At 38.1% G+C, this 19657-nt stretch overlaps 1 protein-coding gene across 1 annotated transcript in view; it reads left to right on the forward strand.

Moving 5' to 3' along the window:
- The window catches only part of LOC139687066 (uncharacterized), a 201891-nt gene that overhangs the window by 164465 nt on the left and 17769 nt on the right, over nt 1–19657 (forward strand). The window contains exons 2-3 of the mRNA XM_071584171.1: nt 11388–13593; nt 13756–14045. Of these exons, the coding sequence (XP_071440272.1) occupies nt 11439–13593; nt 13756–14045 (2445 nt within the window). The 5' untranslated portion in view covers nt 11388–11438. The remainder of the gene's footprint in view (nt 1–11387; nt 13594–13755; nt 14046–19657) is intronic.

Consider the following 19657-nt stretch of genomic DNA (forward strand, 5'->3'; position numbering starts at 1 on the left):
TTTTGCAGAGACGGAAGCCACGGGCTGAGAGTGAGAATGGGATGGAGTGCTTTTTATGAGGTGGAATCCAGCTGTCGAAATGAAGATACTGTTGTTTATTGGTTGGTTTAATGTGGACTGAGGTGTAAAACGTATTGTTTTGGTGATGAATGTCGATATCTAGGAAAGTGATATTCGAGTCGGATATAGAAGAAGCGAAAGATACTGAGGGGAAAAGTTGAGAGAGGAAATAAAAGAGGATAAAATTTCGCGTCCGTGGGACCAAAGGAGGAAATTATTATCGATATAGCGGGCCCAGAAGAGTGGTTTGAGGGTTTGTTGGTGCAGAAAGTCATTTTCTAGTTTACCCATAAAAGATTAACGTATGCAGGAGCCATACGCGTGCCCATTGCAGTGCCTTTTATTTGTAAATATAATTTGTCGCTGAATTGAAAAGCCTTTTTGGTGATGACGATTTGGCTCAGTTCGATAAGGGAACCTGTGGATGGGGAGTGTGGTGTAGGTCGTAGGGAGAGGTAATATTGCAGGGCTTTTAAGCCTTCTTTGTGGGAAATGGAGGTGTACAGAGATATAACGTCTAACGTGGCCATGAGAATGGTCGTGTTGTGCGGAATGGGGATTGAGTGTAGGCGTTCCAGAAAGTGGTGAGAATCTTTGATGTAAGAAGGGAGTGAAGTGGCTATTGTTTGAATTTGGTGGTCTATTGGTGGTCTAAAACTATTGAGAAAGGCAACGGAAAACCAACTCAATTATCATTCCGAAGATAAATATGATGGTCACTAAAAGGCAACTACGGGGCTAGGCCCAGTCACCGTGTGTCGTCCCCGGCAGCGGGGAAGGTAAGGCTTCCAAGGTCGTCATCCCACGAAACCCTTGCAAGGGCAAACCGACAGCCGCAGGGCAGAAGACGCATGAGAAGAAGACCAAATTAATTAGAATAGGAACGTGGATTTTTAGGACAATGATGAGGACAGAGAAAGTGGAAAATGTTAAGGGTGAGATGGAAAGGGAAAATATAGATACTTTAGGTCTATGCGAGGTGAGATGGAAGGATGTACAGGGTTCATCCGGAAAATAAGTGTACTGATTTTTTCCCGCCGCTCCAGGCGCGCCCAGCACCGCTCTGACGGGCTGCGATTGGAGGGGGGTATGTTGGCAAGCGACGCTGAAAAAGGCAGTCAGCTCTGAGCTGTGGTGTAGTGAGGAGCTCTGTTAACGCGAACCTCCACGCTCGACCCACCTCACGGAACGCGATGCCGAAGTTTTTGGAGCAGCGTTATTCCATCAAATTTGCGGTAAAGCTTGGGAAATCGTCTACCGAAACTGTCGGTTGATTAACCAGGCTTACGGGGAGTCAGCTATGTCCAGAAACATGATCTTTCGGTGGCACAAGATGTTCGTGGAGGGCAGAGAAGAGGTCGACGACGAACCACGGCCTGGACGCCCATCAACGACACTCACCGACGAAAATGTGCGAAAAGTTCGCGATGTACTGAACTCTGATCGTCGTCTTAGTGTTCGGATGATAGCAGAGCAGTGTAATGTGCCCGTTATCAAAGTTAAATAAAATCACCTTAAAATTATGCAATAGTTATACTCAAAATGTTGCATTTTTCAAGTGGATTTAGTTTTGCATACTCATTTGTTTCTGTCGTATTTTAGTTTTTAAATTCCTTTGTAATTTATAATGTTGGAAAAAAGACAATCATAATTGGATTTTGCTCATAAACTACTCCCTTTATCACTTGGTATCAAATTGAAAAGAGACAGAATTTGTCCATCATTAAAAAATCTACATTTTATATTTTTAAACTAATCCTCAGTAGAAAAAATTTTTTACATATTCTAATATCGAAAGGGAAACATTTTTAGGTGAAAATTCTCTATTTATTAGTCATCATGAAATGCACATATTTTATCATTAAGTCTCTCATTTACCGACCGAAAGCACTTAAAGTTAAAACGTTTTAGTCCTTCTATATTGTACCTGATCGCACTTAAAGGTTGCACTAATCACAAAATAGTGAAAAAGTAGGCCGGCACTAATAGCATTTAATAAAACTGTGGAACGTAGATAAAAGCGAGGTTTGTAAATGCCATTCTTGTCTTAAGAAGACGGTGAGACCTCTAATGCATTTTACTTCCTCAATTTTTTACCCCTACTGTGAATGTTGCCTCCCGATTTAATTTTACATACACGCTATCAGTAGTATTTTATGCCTTTCACTCCGAGGAAATGAGAAAAAAATAAGTAGAAATGATATTTTTACCATACATAAGATAAGAATGTTATTAGACAAATGAGATCGTTCAAAAGTGAATGATTAAGCTTTAGTTAGCTAGACTGCCAATGCACTACGTTTATAATGCATTGAGATGCTTGGCTCAATGCTTGAGATCTCCGTTGAAGGAAAAAAATATGAAATTTTGAAGAAGTACAAAGACTTAGAAAAAAATTAATGTTGGACAGCAATCATGAAGTCAATATTTTTGTCTGGGAAATTTTTTGGACGGAAATTGACGTCGAGACAAGATCATAGAAGATTAATTGCATTATTAGAACATTAGATGACAAAAGAGAGGGAATTTTTCCTCGGGCTCTGAATTAAGTCACAAAAAAGATGTGTGAAGAAATTTTTATGGACCGTGATATGTTGTGTGCGTGCAGCGTGATACAAATTTTGGTTTTGAGAAAAGGGATGGGCGTAGATAGAAGGATATTGATTCGTGAGAATTTTAAAAATGAAATATAAAAATGGGTAGATAAAATTTGATGTAAGAATGTGCTGCAAATGATTTTGGGGAGAGAGAAAGCAGTAGGAAAATATTGAAAGAAAGCAGAAAAAGAGCATGAAGATGTCAGGAGATAGTGAGATGTTGAAGACTGTGGTAGAGAAAGGCAATTTGAAGGAAGGATAAGGGAACCAGAATACTGGGCTGGGAATGGCAGAAAGATCAATGAGATAATGCAAAAAGAGCAATGGAAGGAAAACGTGTATGGGAAATGGTATTTTTGTAGTAAGCAAACTTAAGTTTTAAGTAGCAAAGAGACTTAAGTTTTGATGTTTTCCTCTTACGCCCGTTCCAGATGTATCAAGCCACATTATCACTGTTTTAGATATAAATTCCCCCATTATATTACAAATTGAATAACGTAATATTTCATACGGGCTCATTTTGCTCATTTTTCGGAAACCGCAAGCTTATTTGGTTTTGGAAATTATAAACATATTTATCATATTTGATATACGCTATATTTGTTACTAGATATCAGACCTAACTACATTCAATTTTGTCAACATTCATCAAATTTTATGCATCCATATTATTTTTGAGCATTCGTCAGTCAATACCGATCGGCACTGTATATTTGAATAGCTCGTATTTACACATATAACGCATATTTAAATGTTCTCTTTACATAAGGATAAATTTTGGCATGATGTCATTCAAGGAAATAAAATTTCTCACCTGCTAATCCTTTTCATATTGGTTAATTACAAGGTATCATTGCATTGCAACGCCCTACCCATGTCTCTTTTGAAAATGAAGTTTTAGCTAAGGCGTTGGTTTTTAATTCCCTGCTTATATTTTTTCAATCCATTTGGTAAGAACTATTATTTCAGATCAGAGGAAATTAAGATATTTTGAGCAAGAACATTCAGTTCGAATTTCAGGCACACATGTACGAGGCTCGTATTTAGACCTTTCCTTGGTGGACAGAGTATTGTAATTTTCTCAGTTGCAGAGCGTCAAGGAAACATGCAGGCTGGTTGAAGAAGAAAGGCTCAAATGGGCATTTGAGCAACATTATGGAACATTCCAACGCCTCTTCATAACCGCCCATTAGGGGCCATGTCTCCCCTTTCCAGACCCACTCCAACCCCCCAAGCATAACGGCCGTCGCAAGAATTCGATAAGTTTATGACACGGGCGTGGGGTCGTTTGCTCCGACACGTGTCCTCCACCTCTTGGGCACTTTGTCCGCCCAACGCTTAAGGCAGCTCCGCAGACGTACCAATCCTATTTTCTCAACGTAGCTGGTCCACCGACGCCCTCCCCCTGCACTCGCGTTTCTCTTTAATGCTCAATTTTGCCCGATTGCCTTTAATACCCCCCTCCCTTCCCCCCGTCCCACTCCGTCCGTCCTCGCCTCCATTTTTCTTCCCGAGCGCCCCTAAACATGCCATCCCCCTCGGAGAGTGACCCATCAAGCCCACTCCTCTACCCTCGCGCGACGAACTCATTCCCCGTCCCGAGAGTACAACATCTCTCCCTCCCATGGCCCATCCCGTTCTTCCCCTCCTACCTCTGCCTCTGTTTAAAGCATCTGCATTTGCCACCCAACCCATCCATCTTGTTTTTTTATTTGCCATTAGCCTCGAACATCACATCCGGAACTTTCTCTATATATCAATTTTATTTTTATTCAAGTCTCAAGCACCTCCTCGGGGCGGTATTTATTCTTGAGAGGTGCCGGGATGAAATGCCCTCGGGACTAAAAACACATTAATCGGATGTGCGTTAAATAAAGGTTAATGAATGATGACCATTTGCTTTCATCTGGATCTCGATATTCATATTTTCACGAAGGGGTAATTTCGACGACGTGAGGATTTTTTTTCAAGAAATCGGTCTTCTAGTTATGACTGATTTCGGATATTACTTTTGACTCTTTTGACTTTTGACGGACGTTAACTAAAATATTTTCCGGAAATACCAACTGATGCCAGGTTTCAAGACGCAAGAGCCGCTCACCTTCATCTGCATGCTTCGGGAACTTTCTGTGGTTTTTCAAAAAGTGAAGCGATTTTTCCTCATTCTTTCTGATTTATAATAAAATGCTTCTTGCAGAAATTTTAGTTTTAAAACCCTGAGGTTAATTTGCGATACAAATGATAGGTTAGCCCGTCCCAGTCGGAATATCTTTGAATAAAGCTTCCAGCGAAACCAAATCGTGGGCCCGCTGCCCGCAACCAGAAGTAACATGGTCTCGTGATGAGATATTTTATATGTTGTTTATGCTCAAGCACCTTCTAAGCCTAGTTTGTACGAATACTGTAGCTGAGTATTGGGACCTAAAAAGATTTCTACTATCAGGTTGATATAAGCGTAGAGAGAAATCCAGCGACAGCATCAGTTTGGTTCTGATTAAAACACCTATTGATTGACAGTTTCTCTTCGAGGGGGCGAATTGATGTGGTGATGGAGCACACACCGCACGGATATATTTGTACCGATATAGTCAGTGTGTCAAAACTCAAATGCGAGAGTTTTTTCTCTTCAAGGAACGGATAACTAATCGAAATGGGGTCTCAATTACCTTTTACTTGATTCCTCACGTGAACTTACATTTCCCAAACCGGACCTGGTGACAATAGCAGCTTTATCGGCGACTAGAAATCGCAAACATGGCCAAACTTGTCACAAGTTTACGAGCTCGGAGCAGAGCCATAGGGCTTAAGTTCCGACGTACCGTTCCTTTTTATTTGGACCGACCTCGGGCGTCGACCACCATTAAAAGCCATGAGAGCGCACCCGAGGCGATTCCTTTTCGTTAAGTTCCGCCCGACGCCGCCACAAAATCTTGTCATTCCCTGTTATATCGGTCACAATTCCTCGTTCCCACCCTCATCCCCCCTAATCCACTGCTCCTCCCCGCAAGCCCTTGCCATTTTCCCGCGCCAATCTGGAAACCCTCCCCTGACGCCCCCACTACCCCTTCGAAAGGTACGAATCCCGAAAATGGAGCCCCATCCTTTTTCCAATGTCTCAGGCATTCCTCTCTCTCTTTATCTCCAAAGGGCCTGACGCCTTCCACACCCCTTTCCCAACCCTATATCTCCAATTAAAGGCCCTTAAAATAGAAGTGATAACAATAAGCCATTCCCCCACTCTTACGCGATTTCATCGATTAATGCGATTTTTTTCATTCCTCCTTCTTTTTTCTCTGATATTCATCGTAGTTCTTCTGTTTATTTAATTCTTCGGCTTTTTCCGTGAAGAATAGCGGGGGATATTAATTTTTATCCCTCCCACCCTACGCCAATACGGTGATGCCTGCGTTAATATCCACCCGTACCCTGAATAAATTAGTGTTTCATCCCCCTGACCAAATAAGTATGCTACTCCGTTTTTTCAGACGTCGTTATTCCTAGCGGGGGGTGGGATTATGTGCCATTAGTCTTTATTTCCATCCTCTTTTCATCTCTTGCTCTGCTCCCCCTCCTTCCCATCTCTCTCCCTTCGGCTTTTCTCCCGCACAAAACTCCCTCCTCCCCTCATCGCCTTGTCTTTTACCTCGATTATGTCGATATCCTGACCGAATGTTTCATTCCCTGACTCCTACAACGCCACCGTCTCTTTTCGCGGTGATTTGGTTGGTCGACTCGGGCGAGGACACCCTCTTCTCTCGCCTCCCGCTCCTAACCCCGTCCACTCCTCCGTCCCTCTCTCTAACCCTCGACGGAGTGCGCGGGTGACCCATACAGGGCGACAGCTGGCCGCAAGCCTCGCCGCTCCCACTATCAAGGCTGTCCGGAAATATTTTTGAAGTTTTATGAGTTGGGGCCGCCACTTTAATTAAGAAGACCGTGGTCGGTCGGTGGGGTACCCTCGGTGTTATCACCACCGGTGCCTCCGCGAGCGAGACTCCAGAACATTAGGTGGCAAACGTAAGTGGCGTGGTTTCAATGCCTCTCCTCGATTTCCCAGCAGTGTGGGGCGTTATTCGTTGCAAAGAGGGAAGTGAAGAAGGTCAAATCACTACATTTAGAGGCCGAAAAAATAGAAGACACTTCATGAAAGAAAACATGACACCACTAGAAAAAATTCCAATGCATAGGTATCTTCAAAGATACGAACTTATTCACTACAACATTTCGTTATAATCCGATGGGAGAAACGACACACAGTAAATCAAATTTCAAAGGGGATTTAACACTTGAAAGTAGGAGAGTCAACGCCGCCGATGTTTTTTGTAATTTAAGGGCTAATTATTCGATAAAATAACTTGCAAATATCAGCTGGCTTTCCTCCAAGTAGGAAGTGTTTCCAACCATTTGCAGCTTGACCTTGTAAGGATTCATATTTACATCTCCAATATCACGAAACTGCATATTTTTGGCGTTCTTCTAATGTAAATTATTACCATAGATTGACTTAATAAGGTTTATGGCGGTGAAATGAATCTATGAGTACTTTTGAAAAGAAAATAGAAGCAAACAGAAAACATTGAAAAACACTATCTTTGATTTGCCATTATTTCCATTAGTTATTAATAAACGTAATTTTCAAATGGAAGATCAGTCGAATACTTGTATTTCATAATTTTAACTGCGAAATAGAAGAAATGTTATTGAAATTTTAGCACTTATTAGCATACAATTTTTCCTTGTCCGTCGCTATAAATCTACTGATTTCATGTGATCCAATTTTAATTAGTAAAAAACATTTATTAGAATATACATCCGTATTTGAGTCATATAATAAATATTGAAGCTATTTGCGGGAACGAGAAATGTTCCAGGAGCAGCTGTCTTGCGGCAATTAAACAATTGAACAGATCTAACAGCTTACGCTTCTTAAGGGCAATACACGTGATTTCATAATTTATAACTCATTGATTAGATAAAGAAAATTAAAATATTCAAAAGTAGAGTCCCTAAAAAGAAAATGATAGCGAGAAAATTATCTATTTCAAAATATAAAAAACGAAGAAAAAACTTTTATTTTATTTTCCTTTCTCTATTATTATTTCCTCCTTTGTTTGGATTTTCTCTCGTTGAATGCAAGAGAAGAAATAAATATCTTGTGTAATTTTTAAGAGCGCATCTTCACGTAAATTCATCTACTCAAGGGCTACGAAACTTGACCAAAATTAAGCTGGCCCCTGCACGTGAAAATAACTTCCACCATAATAATTATAAAGACCTTTTTGAATCTTGAATAGTTAATAAAAACATCCTTCTTTTTTAAAGCCGCCGAGCATTAATCTTCTTTTTTAAAATTTTAAATTAAGGTAGTAATATTTTCAACCACTTCAATTCTTTTAAACTCTTTTGTATAGAATCAACTCGGGAATACTTAAACATAGTGACTTTGAAGCGGTTAAAATGGAATTCAGTCATTACAGTTTGATCCTGAATTCAATTTTGGGATTTTCTTTTTCATTTTTAGGTCATTCGGTTCATGTGAATATATCGGCTTTACATAACTGTTGTTGCTGTTGTTGTTCATACACTATGAAAAATTTTACATTTACGTATATATACACATATATACATATATATATATATGCACACACACACACACACATAAGTATATATAGAGGTTTGTGTGCATTCATATTATGTATATATGTATGTGTGTTTATATATATTATTTATATATATATTAATATATTAATATATATATATATATATATATATATATATATATATATATATATATATATAAAATATCTTCGAAATGGAACGCTCATCGGCGACACACAAATATATAAAAACACAGATGTAGATTTTTAGAATATAGAGACACAAAGAAAGGACACTCACAATTTGTTATTTTACGTTTCGACAGCACGGCTGTCGTCTTCAGAATCCTTCTGAAGACGACAGCCGTGCTGTCGAAACGTAAAATAACAAATTGTGAGTGTCCTTTCTTTGTGTCTCTATATTCTAAAAATCTACATCTGTGTTTTTATATATTTGTATATATATATATATATATATATTTATATATATATATTAATATATATATATACATTAATATATATATATATATTTAAAAAAACCACAAACACTGTAATCAACCCGAAGGTCGGTTTGGTAGGTGATGGCAGAGTTAACCCGAAAAATCACATAGCTTGGGTGAAGCTGCAGGTACCCAGAGTGCATTTCCCGGGACTCGAACCCGGGACCCTCCGCTCAGTAGTCCAACGCTCTACATATATATACACACACACACATATATACATATACACATATATATATATATATATATATATATACACTTAAATATATATATTAATATATATATATATTAATATATATATATTAATATATATATATATATATATATATATATATATATATATATATATATATATTAATATATATATATATATTAATATATATATATATATATATTAATATATATATATTAATATGTATATATATATATATATACTTTGCTTGGCTTGCCACCGCACAATTTACAGCTGAAGGTTAGCTCGGGGTCATGATTCTTCGAAAAATGAACCAACCATAACTATACAATGGAACGCGTTCGGTGATAATATATTGATGATCAATGTGATTCACGCGATTATGCGCAAAGGAAAATTCAAAGATAAAGACGTTCTTATTCCGAGGATTTCCATGATTCCAACCGATATGCCCTTAGAGTTTAAAGCGAATTCAATTTCCACGTCGTGTTCCATTCGCATGCAATTATATATATATATATATATATATATATATATATATATATATATATATATATATATATATATATATATACACATATAGTTCATAAGATTTAATTTATCCACAGAAAGCCATCTTATACCACTTGATCATCATTTTAAAACAATTGCCTCACAGGCACTTAACAGAAAACCTTACCGGCGCATGCAGAGATGATCACTAGGGAAAAATTGCCGACACATTTTTATGGATACTATGTTGAGGATTTATAGTGGATAAAGTTAACTACCTGTATGTTCACATCGTCTCAGAAATACCAATGAAATTGAAAACAGCATTCAATATTTTTAAATTAAAATAAAAAAATTAAAATTGAACTTTCATTGAATCAGTTTACATATTTTATTAGAGTTTATAGGTTTTTAATAGGAATTATTTAACATTCCATAATTATTCATAATACGTAGTATAAAAATTAAATAATTTGGAGTATATGTATTTCATTATAATACATATTGTGAAAAGCTTCTAGTTATCAATACAGATATACATGCTATGATAAAAGGAGAGCAAAAACTGTATGAAGTCCCTCACTACTTTATTAATAAGGATAAAATGTATTAAATGCTATTATTTGATAGTCTATCCTTTTAGGAAGGGGTGGATGGGTACAAAATGAATATTGCCACATTTTGAACTTCCTATAACAAAAGAAAACCTAAACTTACAATTCAATAATCCATTCTACAATTTTGTCTACCCACTTCATTCCATCCTAACTTTTTACTCCCTCTCCCTCGCTTGCATGATGTTCTCCCTCCTATCGCACACTTGAAAATGCCGCCCGCAAAAGAAATATTCTGAATCCATCTTTCCTGCCTGCTTTGCATTTCTCCCAACGGCCCTCTCTCCTACCCTGTCATGCCCACTATTTCGAATGTTTTCCCTCCCGTTCTTTTTCCATTATCCATTATTCTCCTCACCCACGTTTGAAAAGACTCCAATTCGCTCCTATCATCTTGTTTCACCGACCAGGTTTACAATTATCACGTAAACTACGAACTACGGTGCGTTGTTTGAAGATGATACCAGTGGAAAAAAGATATCCATTAAGGAGGAATTAAAACCTATTGAGCTTTGAGATTAAAGGTTCTTTTTGAGGAATTTGCTTTTGTTGAGGTTTGATGAAGTGTCAGTTTTATCTGATGCATCTTGACTCATTTGCACAAGTATTGACCAAAGCACTGGTGGGCTTGTCAAGTTCAATAAATGTGAATTTTCAGAGTGTGAGCCTTTGTTCGAGCCCATTATTTTTTGTCTTTTATCGGTTCACGTAGCTTTTCATCCGACTCTCTGGAATCTTGCTGCTATCTTAGACTTTGGGGAGATTTTAATTAATTGTCAAATTCAAATGACAATTTTGGTAATCCGTGTTATTTTATGGTAAAAATAACGGTAGCAAAATTAGACAGAATACAAAATAGAGTAATTACTCGCATATTGGACCGTATCACGCACGATTCCTATTCCTCACCACTCTGCCACCCTACATCGAAATAAAGTGCTGGAGCATGCATTCATATTTTTCAACAGGTGGAAGCCATGATGACTTCTCCGAAAATTACACGGGTAGATCACGATAAAAATGTGTAAATAGTCCAGTGCTTCAAAATTATTTTTTATATCATAATGAAATTCGATAGGAAATGTTCAGAGTTTTAGTTAATTTAATGGCTCGTTTTCCGTATCTTAAGATGTGAATTTTGTACATTCAAAATCCTCTATAACATTTTAACCCAAAAATTTAAAAACTGAGTTGTAGTGTAAGGGTAAATACCGAATCATGCACTGGTGGAGCTTGATTGTGCATGCCCATTGGGCATGAAACAACTCTGACTCCTGTGGCTTGAGCATTAATCGATCTTTAACATGCATTATCCTTTCTCTCCCTCCGCTCAGTGCTCCATTAATGGCGGCCGAAGTGACGCCACGTCCGACACTGCCCGGAACATGAAGGCTCTTCCCTCACTGGCGGGTGTGTGTACTCTCTTGGCAGCTGTGGCCGTAGCCAGGGGCGGCGGCGTTTCCACCGGGGGTGCGGCCCCATCACCGGGGACGGTCGAGGCGGTGGGGGCGGCGGGGGTGGCGGCGGGGCCACCGCCAGCACCTCCGCCCCCCCCGCGTCCACTATTGCCCTGCCCCTCCACCTGTCGCTGTGCCTACCTCATGTCGGCCGTATCCAAGCGCCGCCTCCTCACCACAGACTGCTCCAACCGCCGCCTCGAGAGCGTCCCAAGCGAAATCCCTGTGGCCACCGAGGCACTCTCCCTGAGGGACAACGTCCTCAAGGACATCCACGAACATCTGCCCTCTTTGTCCAACTTGCAGGAGCTCGACTTATCGGGGAACAGGATCAAGTCTCTGGGGAGGGGGGTTCTCTTTCAGAACATGAGCTCTCTTCGGTACCTGAACCTCGCCAAGAATGACCTCTCGACCTTGTTTAGCGATTCATTTTCCGGGCTGGAGCAACTTGAGGTTCTGACACTCACGGAGAATAGGATAACCTATATTGAAGACAGAGCTTTTGGGGTCTTGGAGAATTTGAGGAGATTATCTCTCGACTCCAACATGATCGGTTCCCTTTATGAGGAATGGTTTTTGGGGCTCAAAGCCTTGGTCAATCTTAGCCTTGCTCATAATATCATTCATCACATCAACCGAAATGTTTTCCGTGCTGCTTCGGAATTAAGGGAGCTTATCCTAAGTGGAAACAGGATTAATGGTATTGAGCCCTTGGGGTTCAATGGTCTCGAGAAATTAGATACACTAAGCATTGATGGAAATCTACTTGCAGCCGTTCCTACGTCATCTTTGCAAGCTTTACCGAATCTTCAATATCTCAAGATGGATCTCAATCCAATAAGTAAGCTACAAGCATATTCGTTCAGCGAAATTAAGGCACAAGAAGTCAGTTTGCACAATCTTCACGATTTACGAATAGTGGATGGTTTTGCATTCCATAACATGTTTAATATGACGGTACTTCGTCTACATGATAATGAGAAATTATCTTTTATCGATCCAGAGGCATTTGCTAATGCAACTGCCTTGAGAAAGCTGTACCTCCACAACAATAATTTACGAGGCGTAAGCAAGAGAATAGTAGAAAATCTCCCATCAGATGTTGAAATAACACTTTATGGAAACCCCCTTCTTTGCGATTGTAATATGCGTTGGATTCGCCAAGAAATGATGAAACCCAGAGCTGAATACAGGGTGAGCTTCAAGGAGGACAGTCATATTATCTGCGATCAACCCCCTGAAAATAGATTGAAGGTGATCAAAAGCATGGAAAATCGAAACATACCTAAGGAATGTGCGCCGACTATTATTGACTTTAGCTCAAATCGGACATTAACTCGTAAATTGGGAGATCCACTGACAATGGAATGTCGCGCTCTAGGAATACCTTTACCGAAGCTGCATTGGGTATTACCAGATGGCACTGTACTCAATTCCACGTCCAATTCCGTCAGAGTCCGACTTCGTAATCCGGGAACACTCATATTCTACCACCTGAAAGCAACAGACAGCGGACGCTATACATGTGTAGCCGAGAATTCAAGAGGAATGGATGACCTTTCTGTGTCCCTTAAAGTTACTGGCATTGATATTCATCTCTTTCCCACTGGTGTTTCATCAACATTTGTCACTCTTGTATGGAATGGCACAGCTCGTAATGCTTTCCCAAGTTACCAAATTTTGTATCAGTTAATAGGAGGCAGTTCAAGTGAAAGCAAATGGTCAGATGATCAGGTAAGTGTTAGTTCTTTTGGCCGTTCATATACCATTAATAATCTCATTCCAGACACTTGGTATAAATTTTGTATCACTTTTGAAGATAAGCAAGGGTTTTATATCAACATATCCTGCACAACTGCCAAAACTCAAGATGCAAAATTCATGCTTCAAGGGATCCAAAGAACATCTAATGTAGCAGTTGGTCTTGTACTTGGAATTCTAGCTACAAGCCTCATTGCGGTCATTTGTTTAGTGACACTAGCCGCAAGAAAGTATCGGCAGCGTTTTTACGAAAATCCAGATAAAAATTCTGTCATGTCTAATATTCCCCTGGACAACCTCTACAGCCCCCTTATGGGCTCTTGACAATCAGTCAACTGTGGTGGAAGCTCCTGCAACCGTCACCACATCTGCTCGAACCCAGAATCCGTATCAAGTTCCACAAAAAGTAGTCCTCGAAGAACCTGTAGAGATTCTGCATTAGAGGTGCAGCTCCATTGCTCTCCATTCGCTTATGAATTATCAGCCCCTACAGTGGCCATGTCTGCTGGCAGCGCAGCAGCTACGGGAGAAGTGATGGGTGTTAAAATTTCTAAAGAGGTGGCGTCCAGGGAGGCTGAGGTACCTTGCGAGTGCGACTTTGATGCTAGCGCACTGACAGACACAGACAAAGTGCTCAAGGAAGCAGGGGGCAGTGGTGGTCTTGTCGGAGTAGGATTGGTTGGGGCAGGCCTAGGAAATGGCGGTCTATCTGGTCAAACTGGAATAGGCATTGAGGGTGCGGGAGCAGCAAGTGGGACAATGACTGCAAGGCAAGTGTCTTAGCCAAGGTGTGGGCCTTTGACGAGCCCGTTCCAGCAGTCTCATCAAGCAACATATCGATTGGCAATAATAGATCCTGCCTAATATTACTATCGTCCATGCTGAACCTAGGTTAAATTGTTGTATGCATTCATTTAATTGCCTTATACACACCCTGTTATCACATCATGTGGCATGTTCTGGAGGGAAAGAAAAGATTGGACGTATAATGTATTATTTTTACTCAAGCTTATGCCAATGAAATATAATGCATAACTCGCCTTGATTGTATTGACATTTTGCCAAACAGGTAGAAGTTCTGTGAACTTGAATAAAAATATCCAAGTTAATATTTTCGTATTCCCAGAAGGGGAGTACTTGCAGGTAAAAGGTATTTGAATACAAATGGAGCCACCAAGTGCTAAATCAATATAATCTCTTTAAAATATTCAAAGTATATTCTGAGAGTAAACTTCAACTTTTTAGAAGTTTGCACAGAAGCCTCTTTAAAAGCTGTAAACTCTTTTTTTATTGTGTGCTTGTTGCACTTCTGGGAGTATGTGAAATCAAGTTCCTTTGTTATGGCTATCACTATCAATGTGCTTGTATATATGAACTTCTCTTGTATATGAGCGATTGTAAGCCACTTTTCACTTGCACATGAGCGAATGTAAGCAACACCATTCTTATAATGAAAAAATATATATACATTATTTACTCATGCAATGGCTTAACTCTTATTTTAAGAATGAAATTTAGAAAATATTTAACAATTCCTTTACAACAGTTAGTGCATTGCTCACACCATAATTGCAGAGGTATTTTTTTGGGAAGGAAATATGCCATCACATGAGCAAATAAAGTGTGTGTACATGCGTATTCATGTATGCTTGTGTGGACACATGCAACTGAAGAAACAAGGAGCACATGTGGATTTGTGTGTGCACACCTGCCTATGTCTAACATTTCTGCTTTATTCCAAGGGAGGAAATTGAAGAACTTTTTATTGCAAAATATAGTAAAGCTATGTGTACAAGTAGAGTCGTGGCATTGTGGATCTTTTGACTGAAATTGAAGAATCTTATGATGTTGTTAATTAGTCTTGCTTGAACATCACACGCAGAAGAATTAGTAAAATGGGTACACCACTGCAAAAATAATGTTACTTGTCCTATCAATGAAATGCACCAAAATTATCTATAGTGAGAATATGAAAAAATCAAAGATGTTGTAATTTTAAGAATTAATTTTTGATCCACAGTTTGATTAATATATTCTACATTATAAAATGATGTCGAATAATCCATTGTATTACTCAAAAATGTTTTCAGAAGCATATGACATTTTTATAACTAAAAGAGCTGAATAAGAATTAAATTGTGTTACTTTAATCTTGAAAAATTGTTCGTTTTTTCAGAAAGCTTTGACGTTTTCTTATGCCTTGAAAATCTTGGACTATTATCATTTTCAACCTTATAATAAACTGAAAATTGGATATCATCCACCCCATACGAAGACAGTAGCTTGACGCCATAGTCAGTTATTTTTCTGCGCAATTTACAATCATATAATATATAAAGAATAACATAAGTTGAACTTATTTTGTAAAATATTTTATTAAAATTTTCACAAGAACCACTTAAATCATAATAAAAAAAATTACTAACATTGATTAAGTTACCACTTCTAACATAATTTCTTGCAAATATGCGTTATAATATAAAGTAGCTAATTGTGGAAAATTTCCTACAAATTTATTTCAACGCTGAAGTAAACGTAATCAGATTTTCATCAAGAATGAACAAGTTACAAAGTCACAGTTTTTAAGATGAAATATCTACACAATAATATAAGTGGCGATTAGTCAAAAAGGGATAAATAGCTGCTGAGCAGGAATTAAATCGCCAAATGCATTGTATTGATTCCCTGGAAGATAGACAAAATTGGCATAATATAAGTGTTAACATTAAAAATTCAGAAAAACATTTATTTGTACAGTATATGATAATAAATAAGAGATAAATCACTTTCATTCATTGTCTTTCTTTTAAAATATCTAAATAAGTACTTTCATCGAAAATGCTGTGGAGTGTCTAGATGGCATTTCTTGCAGTGTTTCAATTTGGGTATTCTTGTGCTACTCTCTCAACCAAGCAACTTTTGTGCATTTGTGTAATTTCGTGTAAAACTCATTATGGTTATACCCTATAAACGTTTGCACTAACCTTCTCCTAACATTCTTACTCAACGTCCCCGTTTGTCACTTTTACCCCCTGGTGAATGCTTCTTCACTTAGCGTCATTCTTCATCTTCTTACGTTCATATTGCTTTCACTAAAATTGTGCAAAATACGAAATTTGTAGCATGCATACGATTTTTACCATTTTGGTTAACATGGAGTAGGTGTGGCTGGATGTAATTCCCAATTACCGGCGATGGCTGACTTCACCCCAGTCTTTTTTGGCACGTTTAAGTTTAAAACGCCACCTGGTCTGTCTGATCCTCACGCACAAATTCATAATGAACCAACCCCTTGGCGTCAAAATACACCATGAGCATGTTTTTAGCTCAGGGTTTGCTCTTTTGAGCCTTTTTCGGACGATTTCACGCCGTAGTGCGCCATTCGGAACTTTGCCGCTTTGTTTCCGGTTCGTATATGAATTTCCAAATTTCGTCTCCAGTGATTGAATTTTCCAAAAAAAAAAGCACCAAAGACACTCGTTTTGGAGCACCAGAAGTAACAGGGGCAACGAAGGAGTGGGAATAATCAATTACAACACATTGTTTTCTGTTTGCTAGGAAGGAAGAAAACATTTTCATAGATGTACCGATAATATTAAAGCGATTATCGAGTTTGTAAATTAGTAATTAGTGATGTATCTTATGGAAAACTTTAGTAAACTTGACGAAGCAGACGTCCACTTGAGATGAGAGTTAGAAGGCCTTCCTAAGTTGATATTGCAGCATTGAAAGTTTGTTTAATATCAACTATCCAGGAAAGAAACTATGTTGTTCTTCAGAAGTAAAGAGATGAGTGGAAGATCGATTCATTCGCTCCTCTATCCACAGGGACGCGAGATTCATGATGCGATGAATCCTTCATGTTGCTCAGATTTCTTTATAGGCAGAAATATTCCGTCTTCTTTTTCGTCCGAGTTACTCTTGGTCACCTTGTCGTGCGTGACATTTTCAATTGTTCACATCTCAGTGGCTAAAAACCCCGTGTAAAGAAATGTGCAACGTCCTGTGGATCTCGGGGCTTCCTTGCCTGTCCGCGAAATCATTGACCTAAATTGCAAGATCTAAATTATTGGTACAATTAGCAGCGTACTCTGCTTACGAGTTATTATTTTTTGAATTATTATTTTAATATTAAAATATATTTTTTCGAGTCCACTCATGTGAGTTATGAAGCATTCTTAATGAAAGAACGGTGTGTTATTGAAAATATCCTCATGTTTACTCAGACAAATACATATGCAATGGAAACAATAAAGGTTGAGCATGACTAAGAGTAAATTTTCGCTTACCATTTGCATAGATGCAGCGCCTTACAGAGATATGAAATGAAAACATGAATCTTAAAAATTCTTTGAACCCATCATGCACGATGTTTTGCAACCTGAAAAACTGCGGGATGGTTCTTAAGGTTCTTATAAACATTCTGATTGCCCCTGCTTCCTGATATCCATAGATTACATTTTACCCAGAGCATCGCACACACAATTTCCAGGAAGGTATTTGACCATCAAACATTATTTTGAATTGAAAATAGGGTTGCCATATGTCCTCAGAAAATGGGATTGTCCTAAATTTCAGTATCAATATAAGCATATTGACTATTTTTATAACATCAAAATGTCATTCACTATAAAACTATTGTAACCTCTGATTTTATCATCACCCAAGGAGTCTCTAAATCGTTGTCTCACAGTTACCTGCTAATACACGTACTCATCATGTTAGTAAAACTCTATGCTACTCTTTCTGATAATATAAGTCATCAATGATAGATGATGTAAATCACTACTGATACTACCAGCTTCCTGTTTTGTCATTTTCAGCCATACTTGATGCAGCAAGGGTACCTACATATCTACTATTTCCTTTGTGAATGTATTTTGTTATGGATATTATAGCAATTTTAAAAATAGAACAACAAACAATATGCTAACAACATGTTTGATTTTCATAGTTTCTTTCCTTACCCTTATGGCAACCTTTATTTCAAAGCATTTGCTGTTTTATTTCTCTCATGGTTTCATGCATTAAAAGGGATTGTTGTGAAAGAATTAATGTCTATTTCCAATCCTGATTTTTACTTTTTAACTGGTGCAAATCATACAACTGAAAAGCTAAACATCCCATAGGAAATGAACCTGAGAATTTTCTATCAGAAATTTAATATGTTAGGCTACTGAATAGGCTGCTGACCTGCTATTATGAGATCGTACCATTCTATGAATAACAGAAATGATATAGTGAATTGAGCCACGAGATACCCACCAGTCAATTCTTAGAATATGATGAACTTTGCTGACGAAATAAAATGATCAGTAAATATTCCGTTCATTCCACACATGCCTATCTAGAGGTAGATTGCAAATCACCTCAGCAGTGTCTACAAATCACCTCAACAGAGATGCTATGTCAGGGTGAATTTCATGTTTCTTGCAAAACATCAGCAGATTAAATTAACAGTTTCCAAATCATTATTCAAATAACAGAATAGTCAAACATTTTATACACAATTCATTACATTTCTTGCAAAACAAGAATCACTAATCCCATGGTCTTAGCATAATAAATTATTCAAATTACCTCTAAGGTACTAAAGTCAGTCCCAATGTAGTTATTACTTTTGCCATGGAATTGTGGGCAATTTAGAGAGTAAGAAATAAGGTTACAATTTACATGTCATGAACTAGGCACTAAGTAAGGCAAGTAGTATATGTTTCCCTCAACTTTATGCTTAAATGTCTCTGGCTTACTGTTTCTTAAATTTTAGTCATATTCTGAGACCATGATCTGTGTGTCGTCGCCATTAATATTATTATGGAAGGGTTTGGTAATTCGCAAGTGCCGTAGAAACACAATTGCTTTTAAGTTGGGTGGATGAAATATACCCAGGTCCTATCCACCCCAGTTCTCTCTAATACTGAATGAATAAGAGGAGTCTTTGTTTATAGACTCATTAACTAGTGCCTAAAACTGATCTCTCCAAACATATTATCCAGTCATCCATTTATCTGGATATGAAACCCTTAATTCACCTTTCCATGAACAGGGTGGTTTGTAATGAATTTTGCAAATTTTGCTGAAATCTTAGCTAACGGCTAAGGTTAAACTTTAAACCCAAATTATTATAATATTTCCCTGATAAGATATCACTTGAAATATCTGCTGATAACATCCAATTGTTTGAATTTAAACAGAGTATTTCTTACCACCCCTGGTATACGTAATTCAATTCATTTAGTAAAGCATATCCTATTTCTTTTGTTTCTCTTCTGGAGCCTGAACTGTGGGGACATTTTACAATACTTGATGAGACAAATCTTGAAAGTGAATTCTGGTAATCACCCAATTTAAACTCAAGGAAAAAGCTGGGATGAATCCCAGGTGCA

The sequence above is a fragment of the Hetaerina americana genome, unplaced genomic scaffold, assembly GCF_022747635.1.
Source record: "Hetaerina americana unplaced genomic scaffold, ioHetAmer1.1.p SCAF_16, whole genome shotgun sequence".
NCBI classification, from domain to species: domain Eukaryota; kingdom Metazoa; phylum Arthropoda; class Insecta; order Odonata; family Calopterygidae; genus Hetaerina; species Hetaerina americana.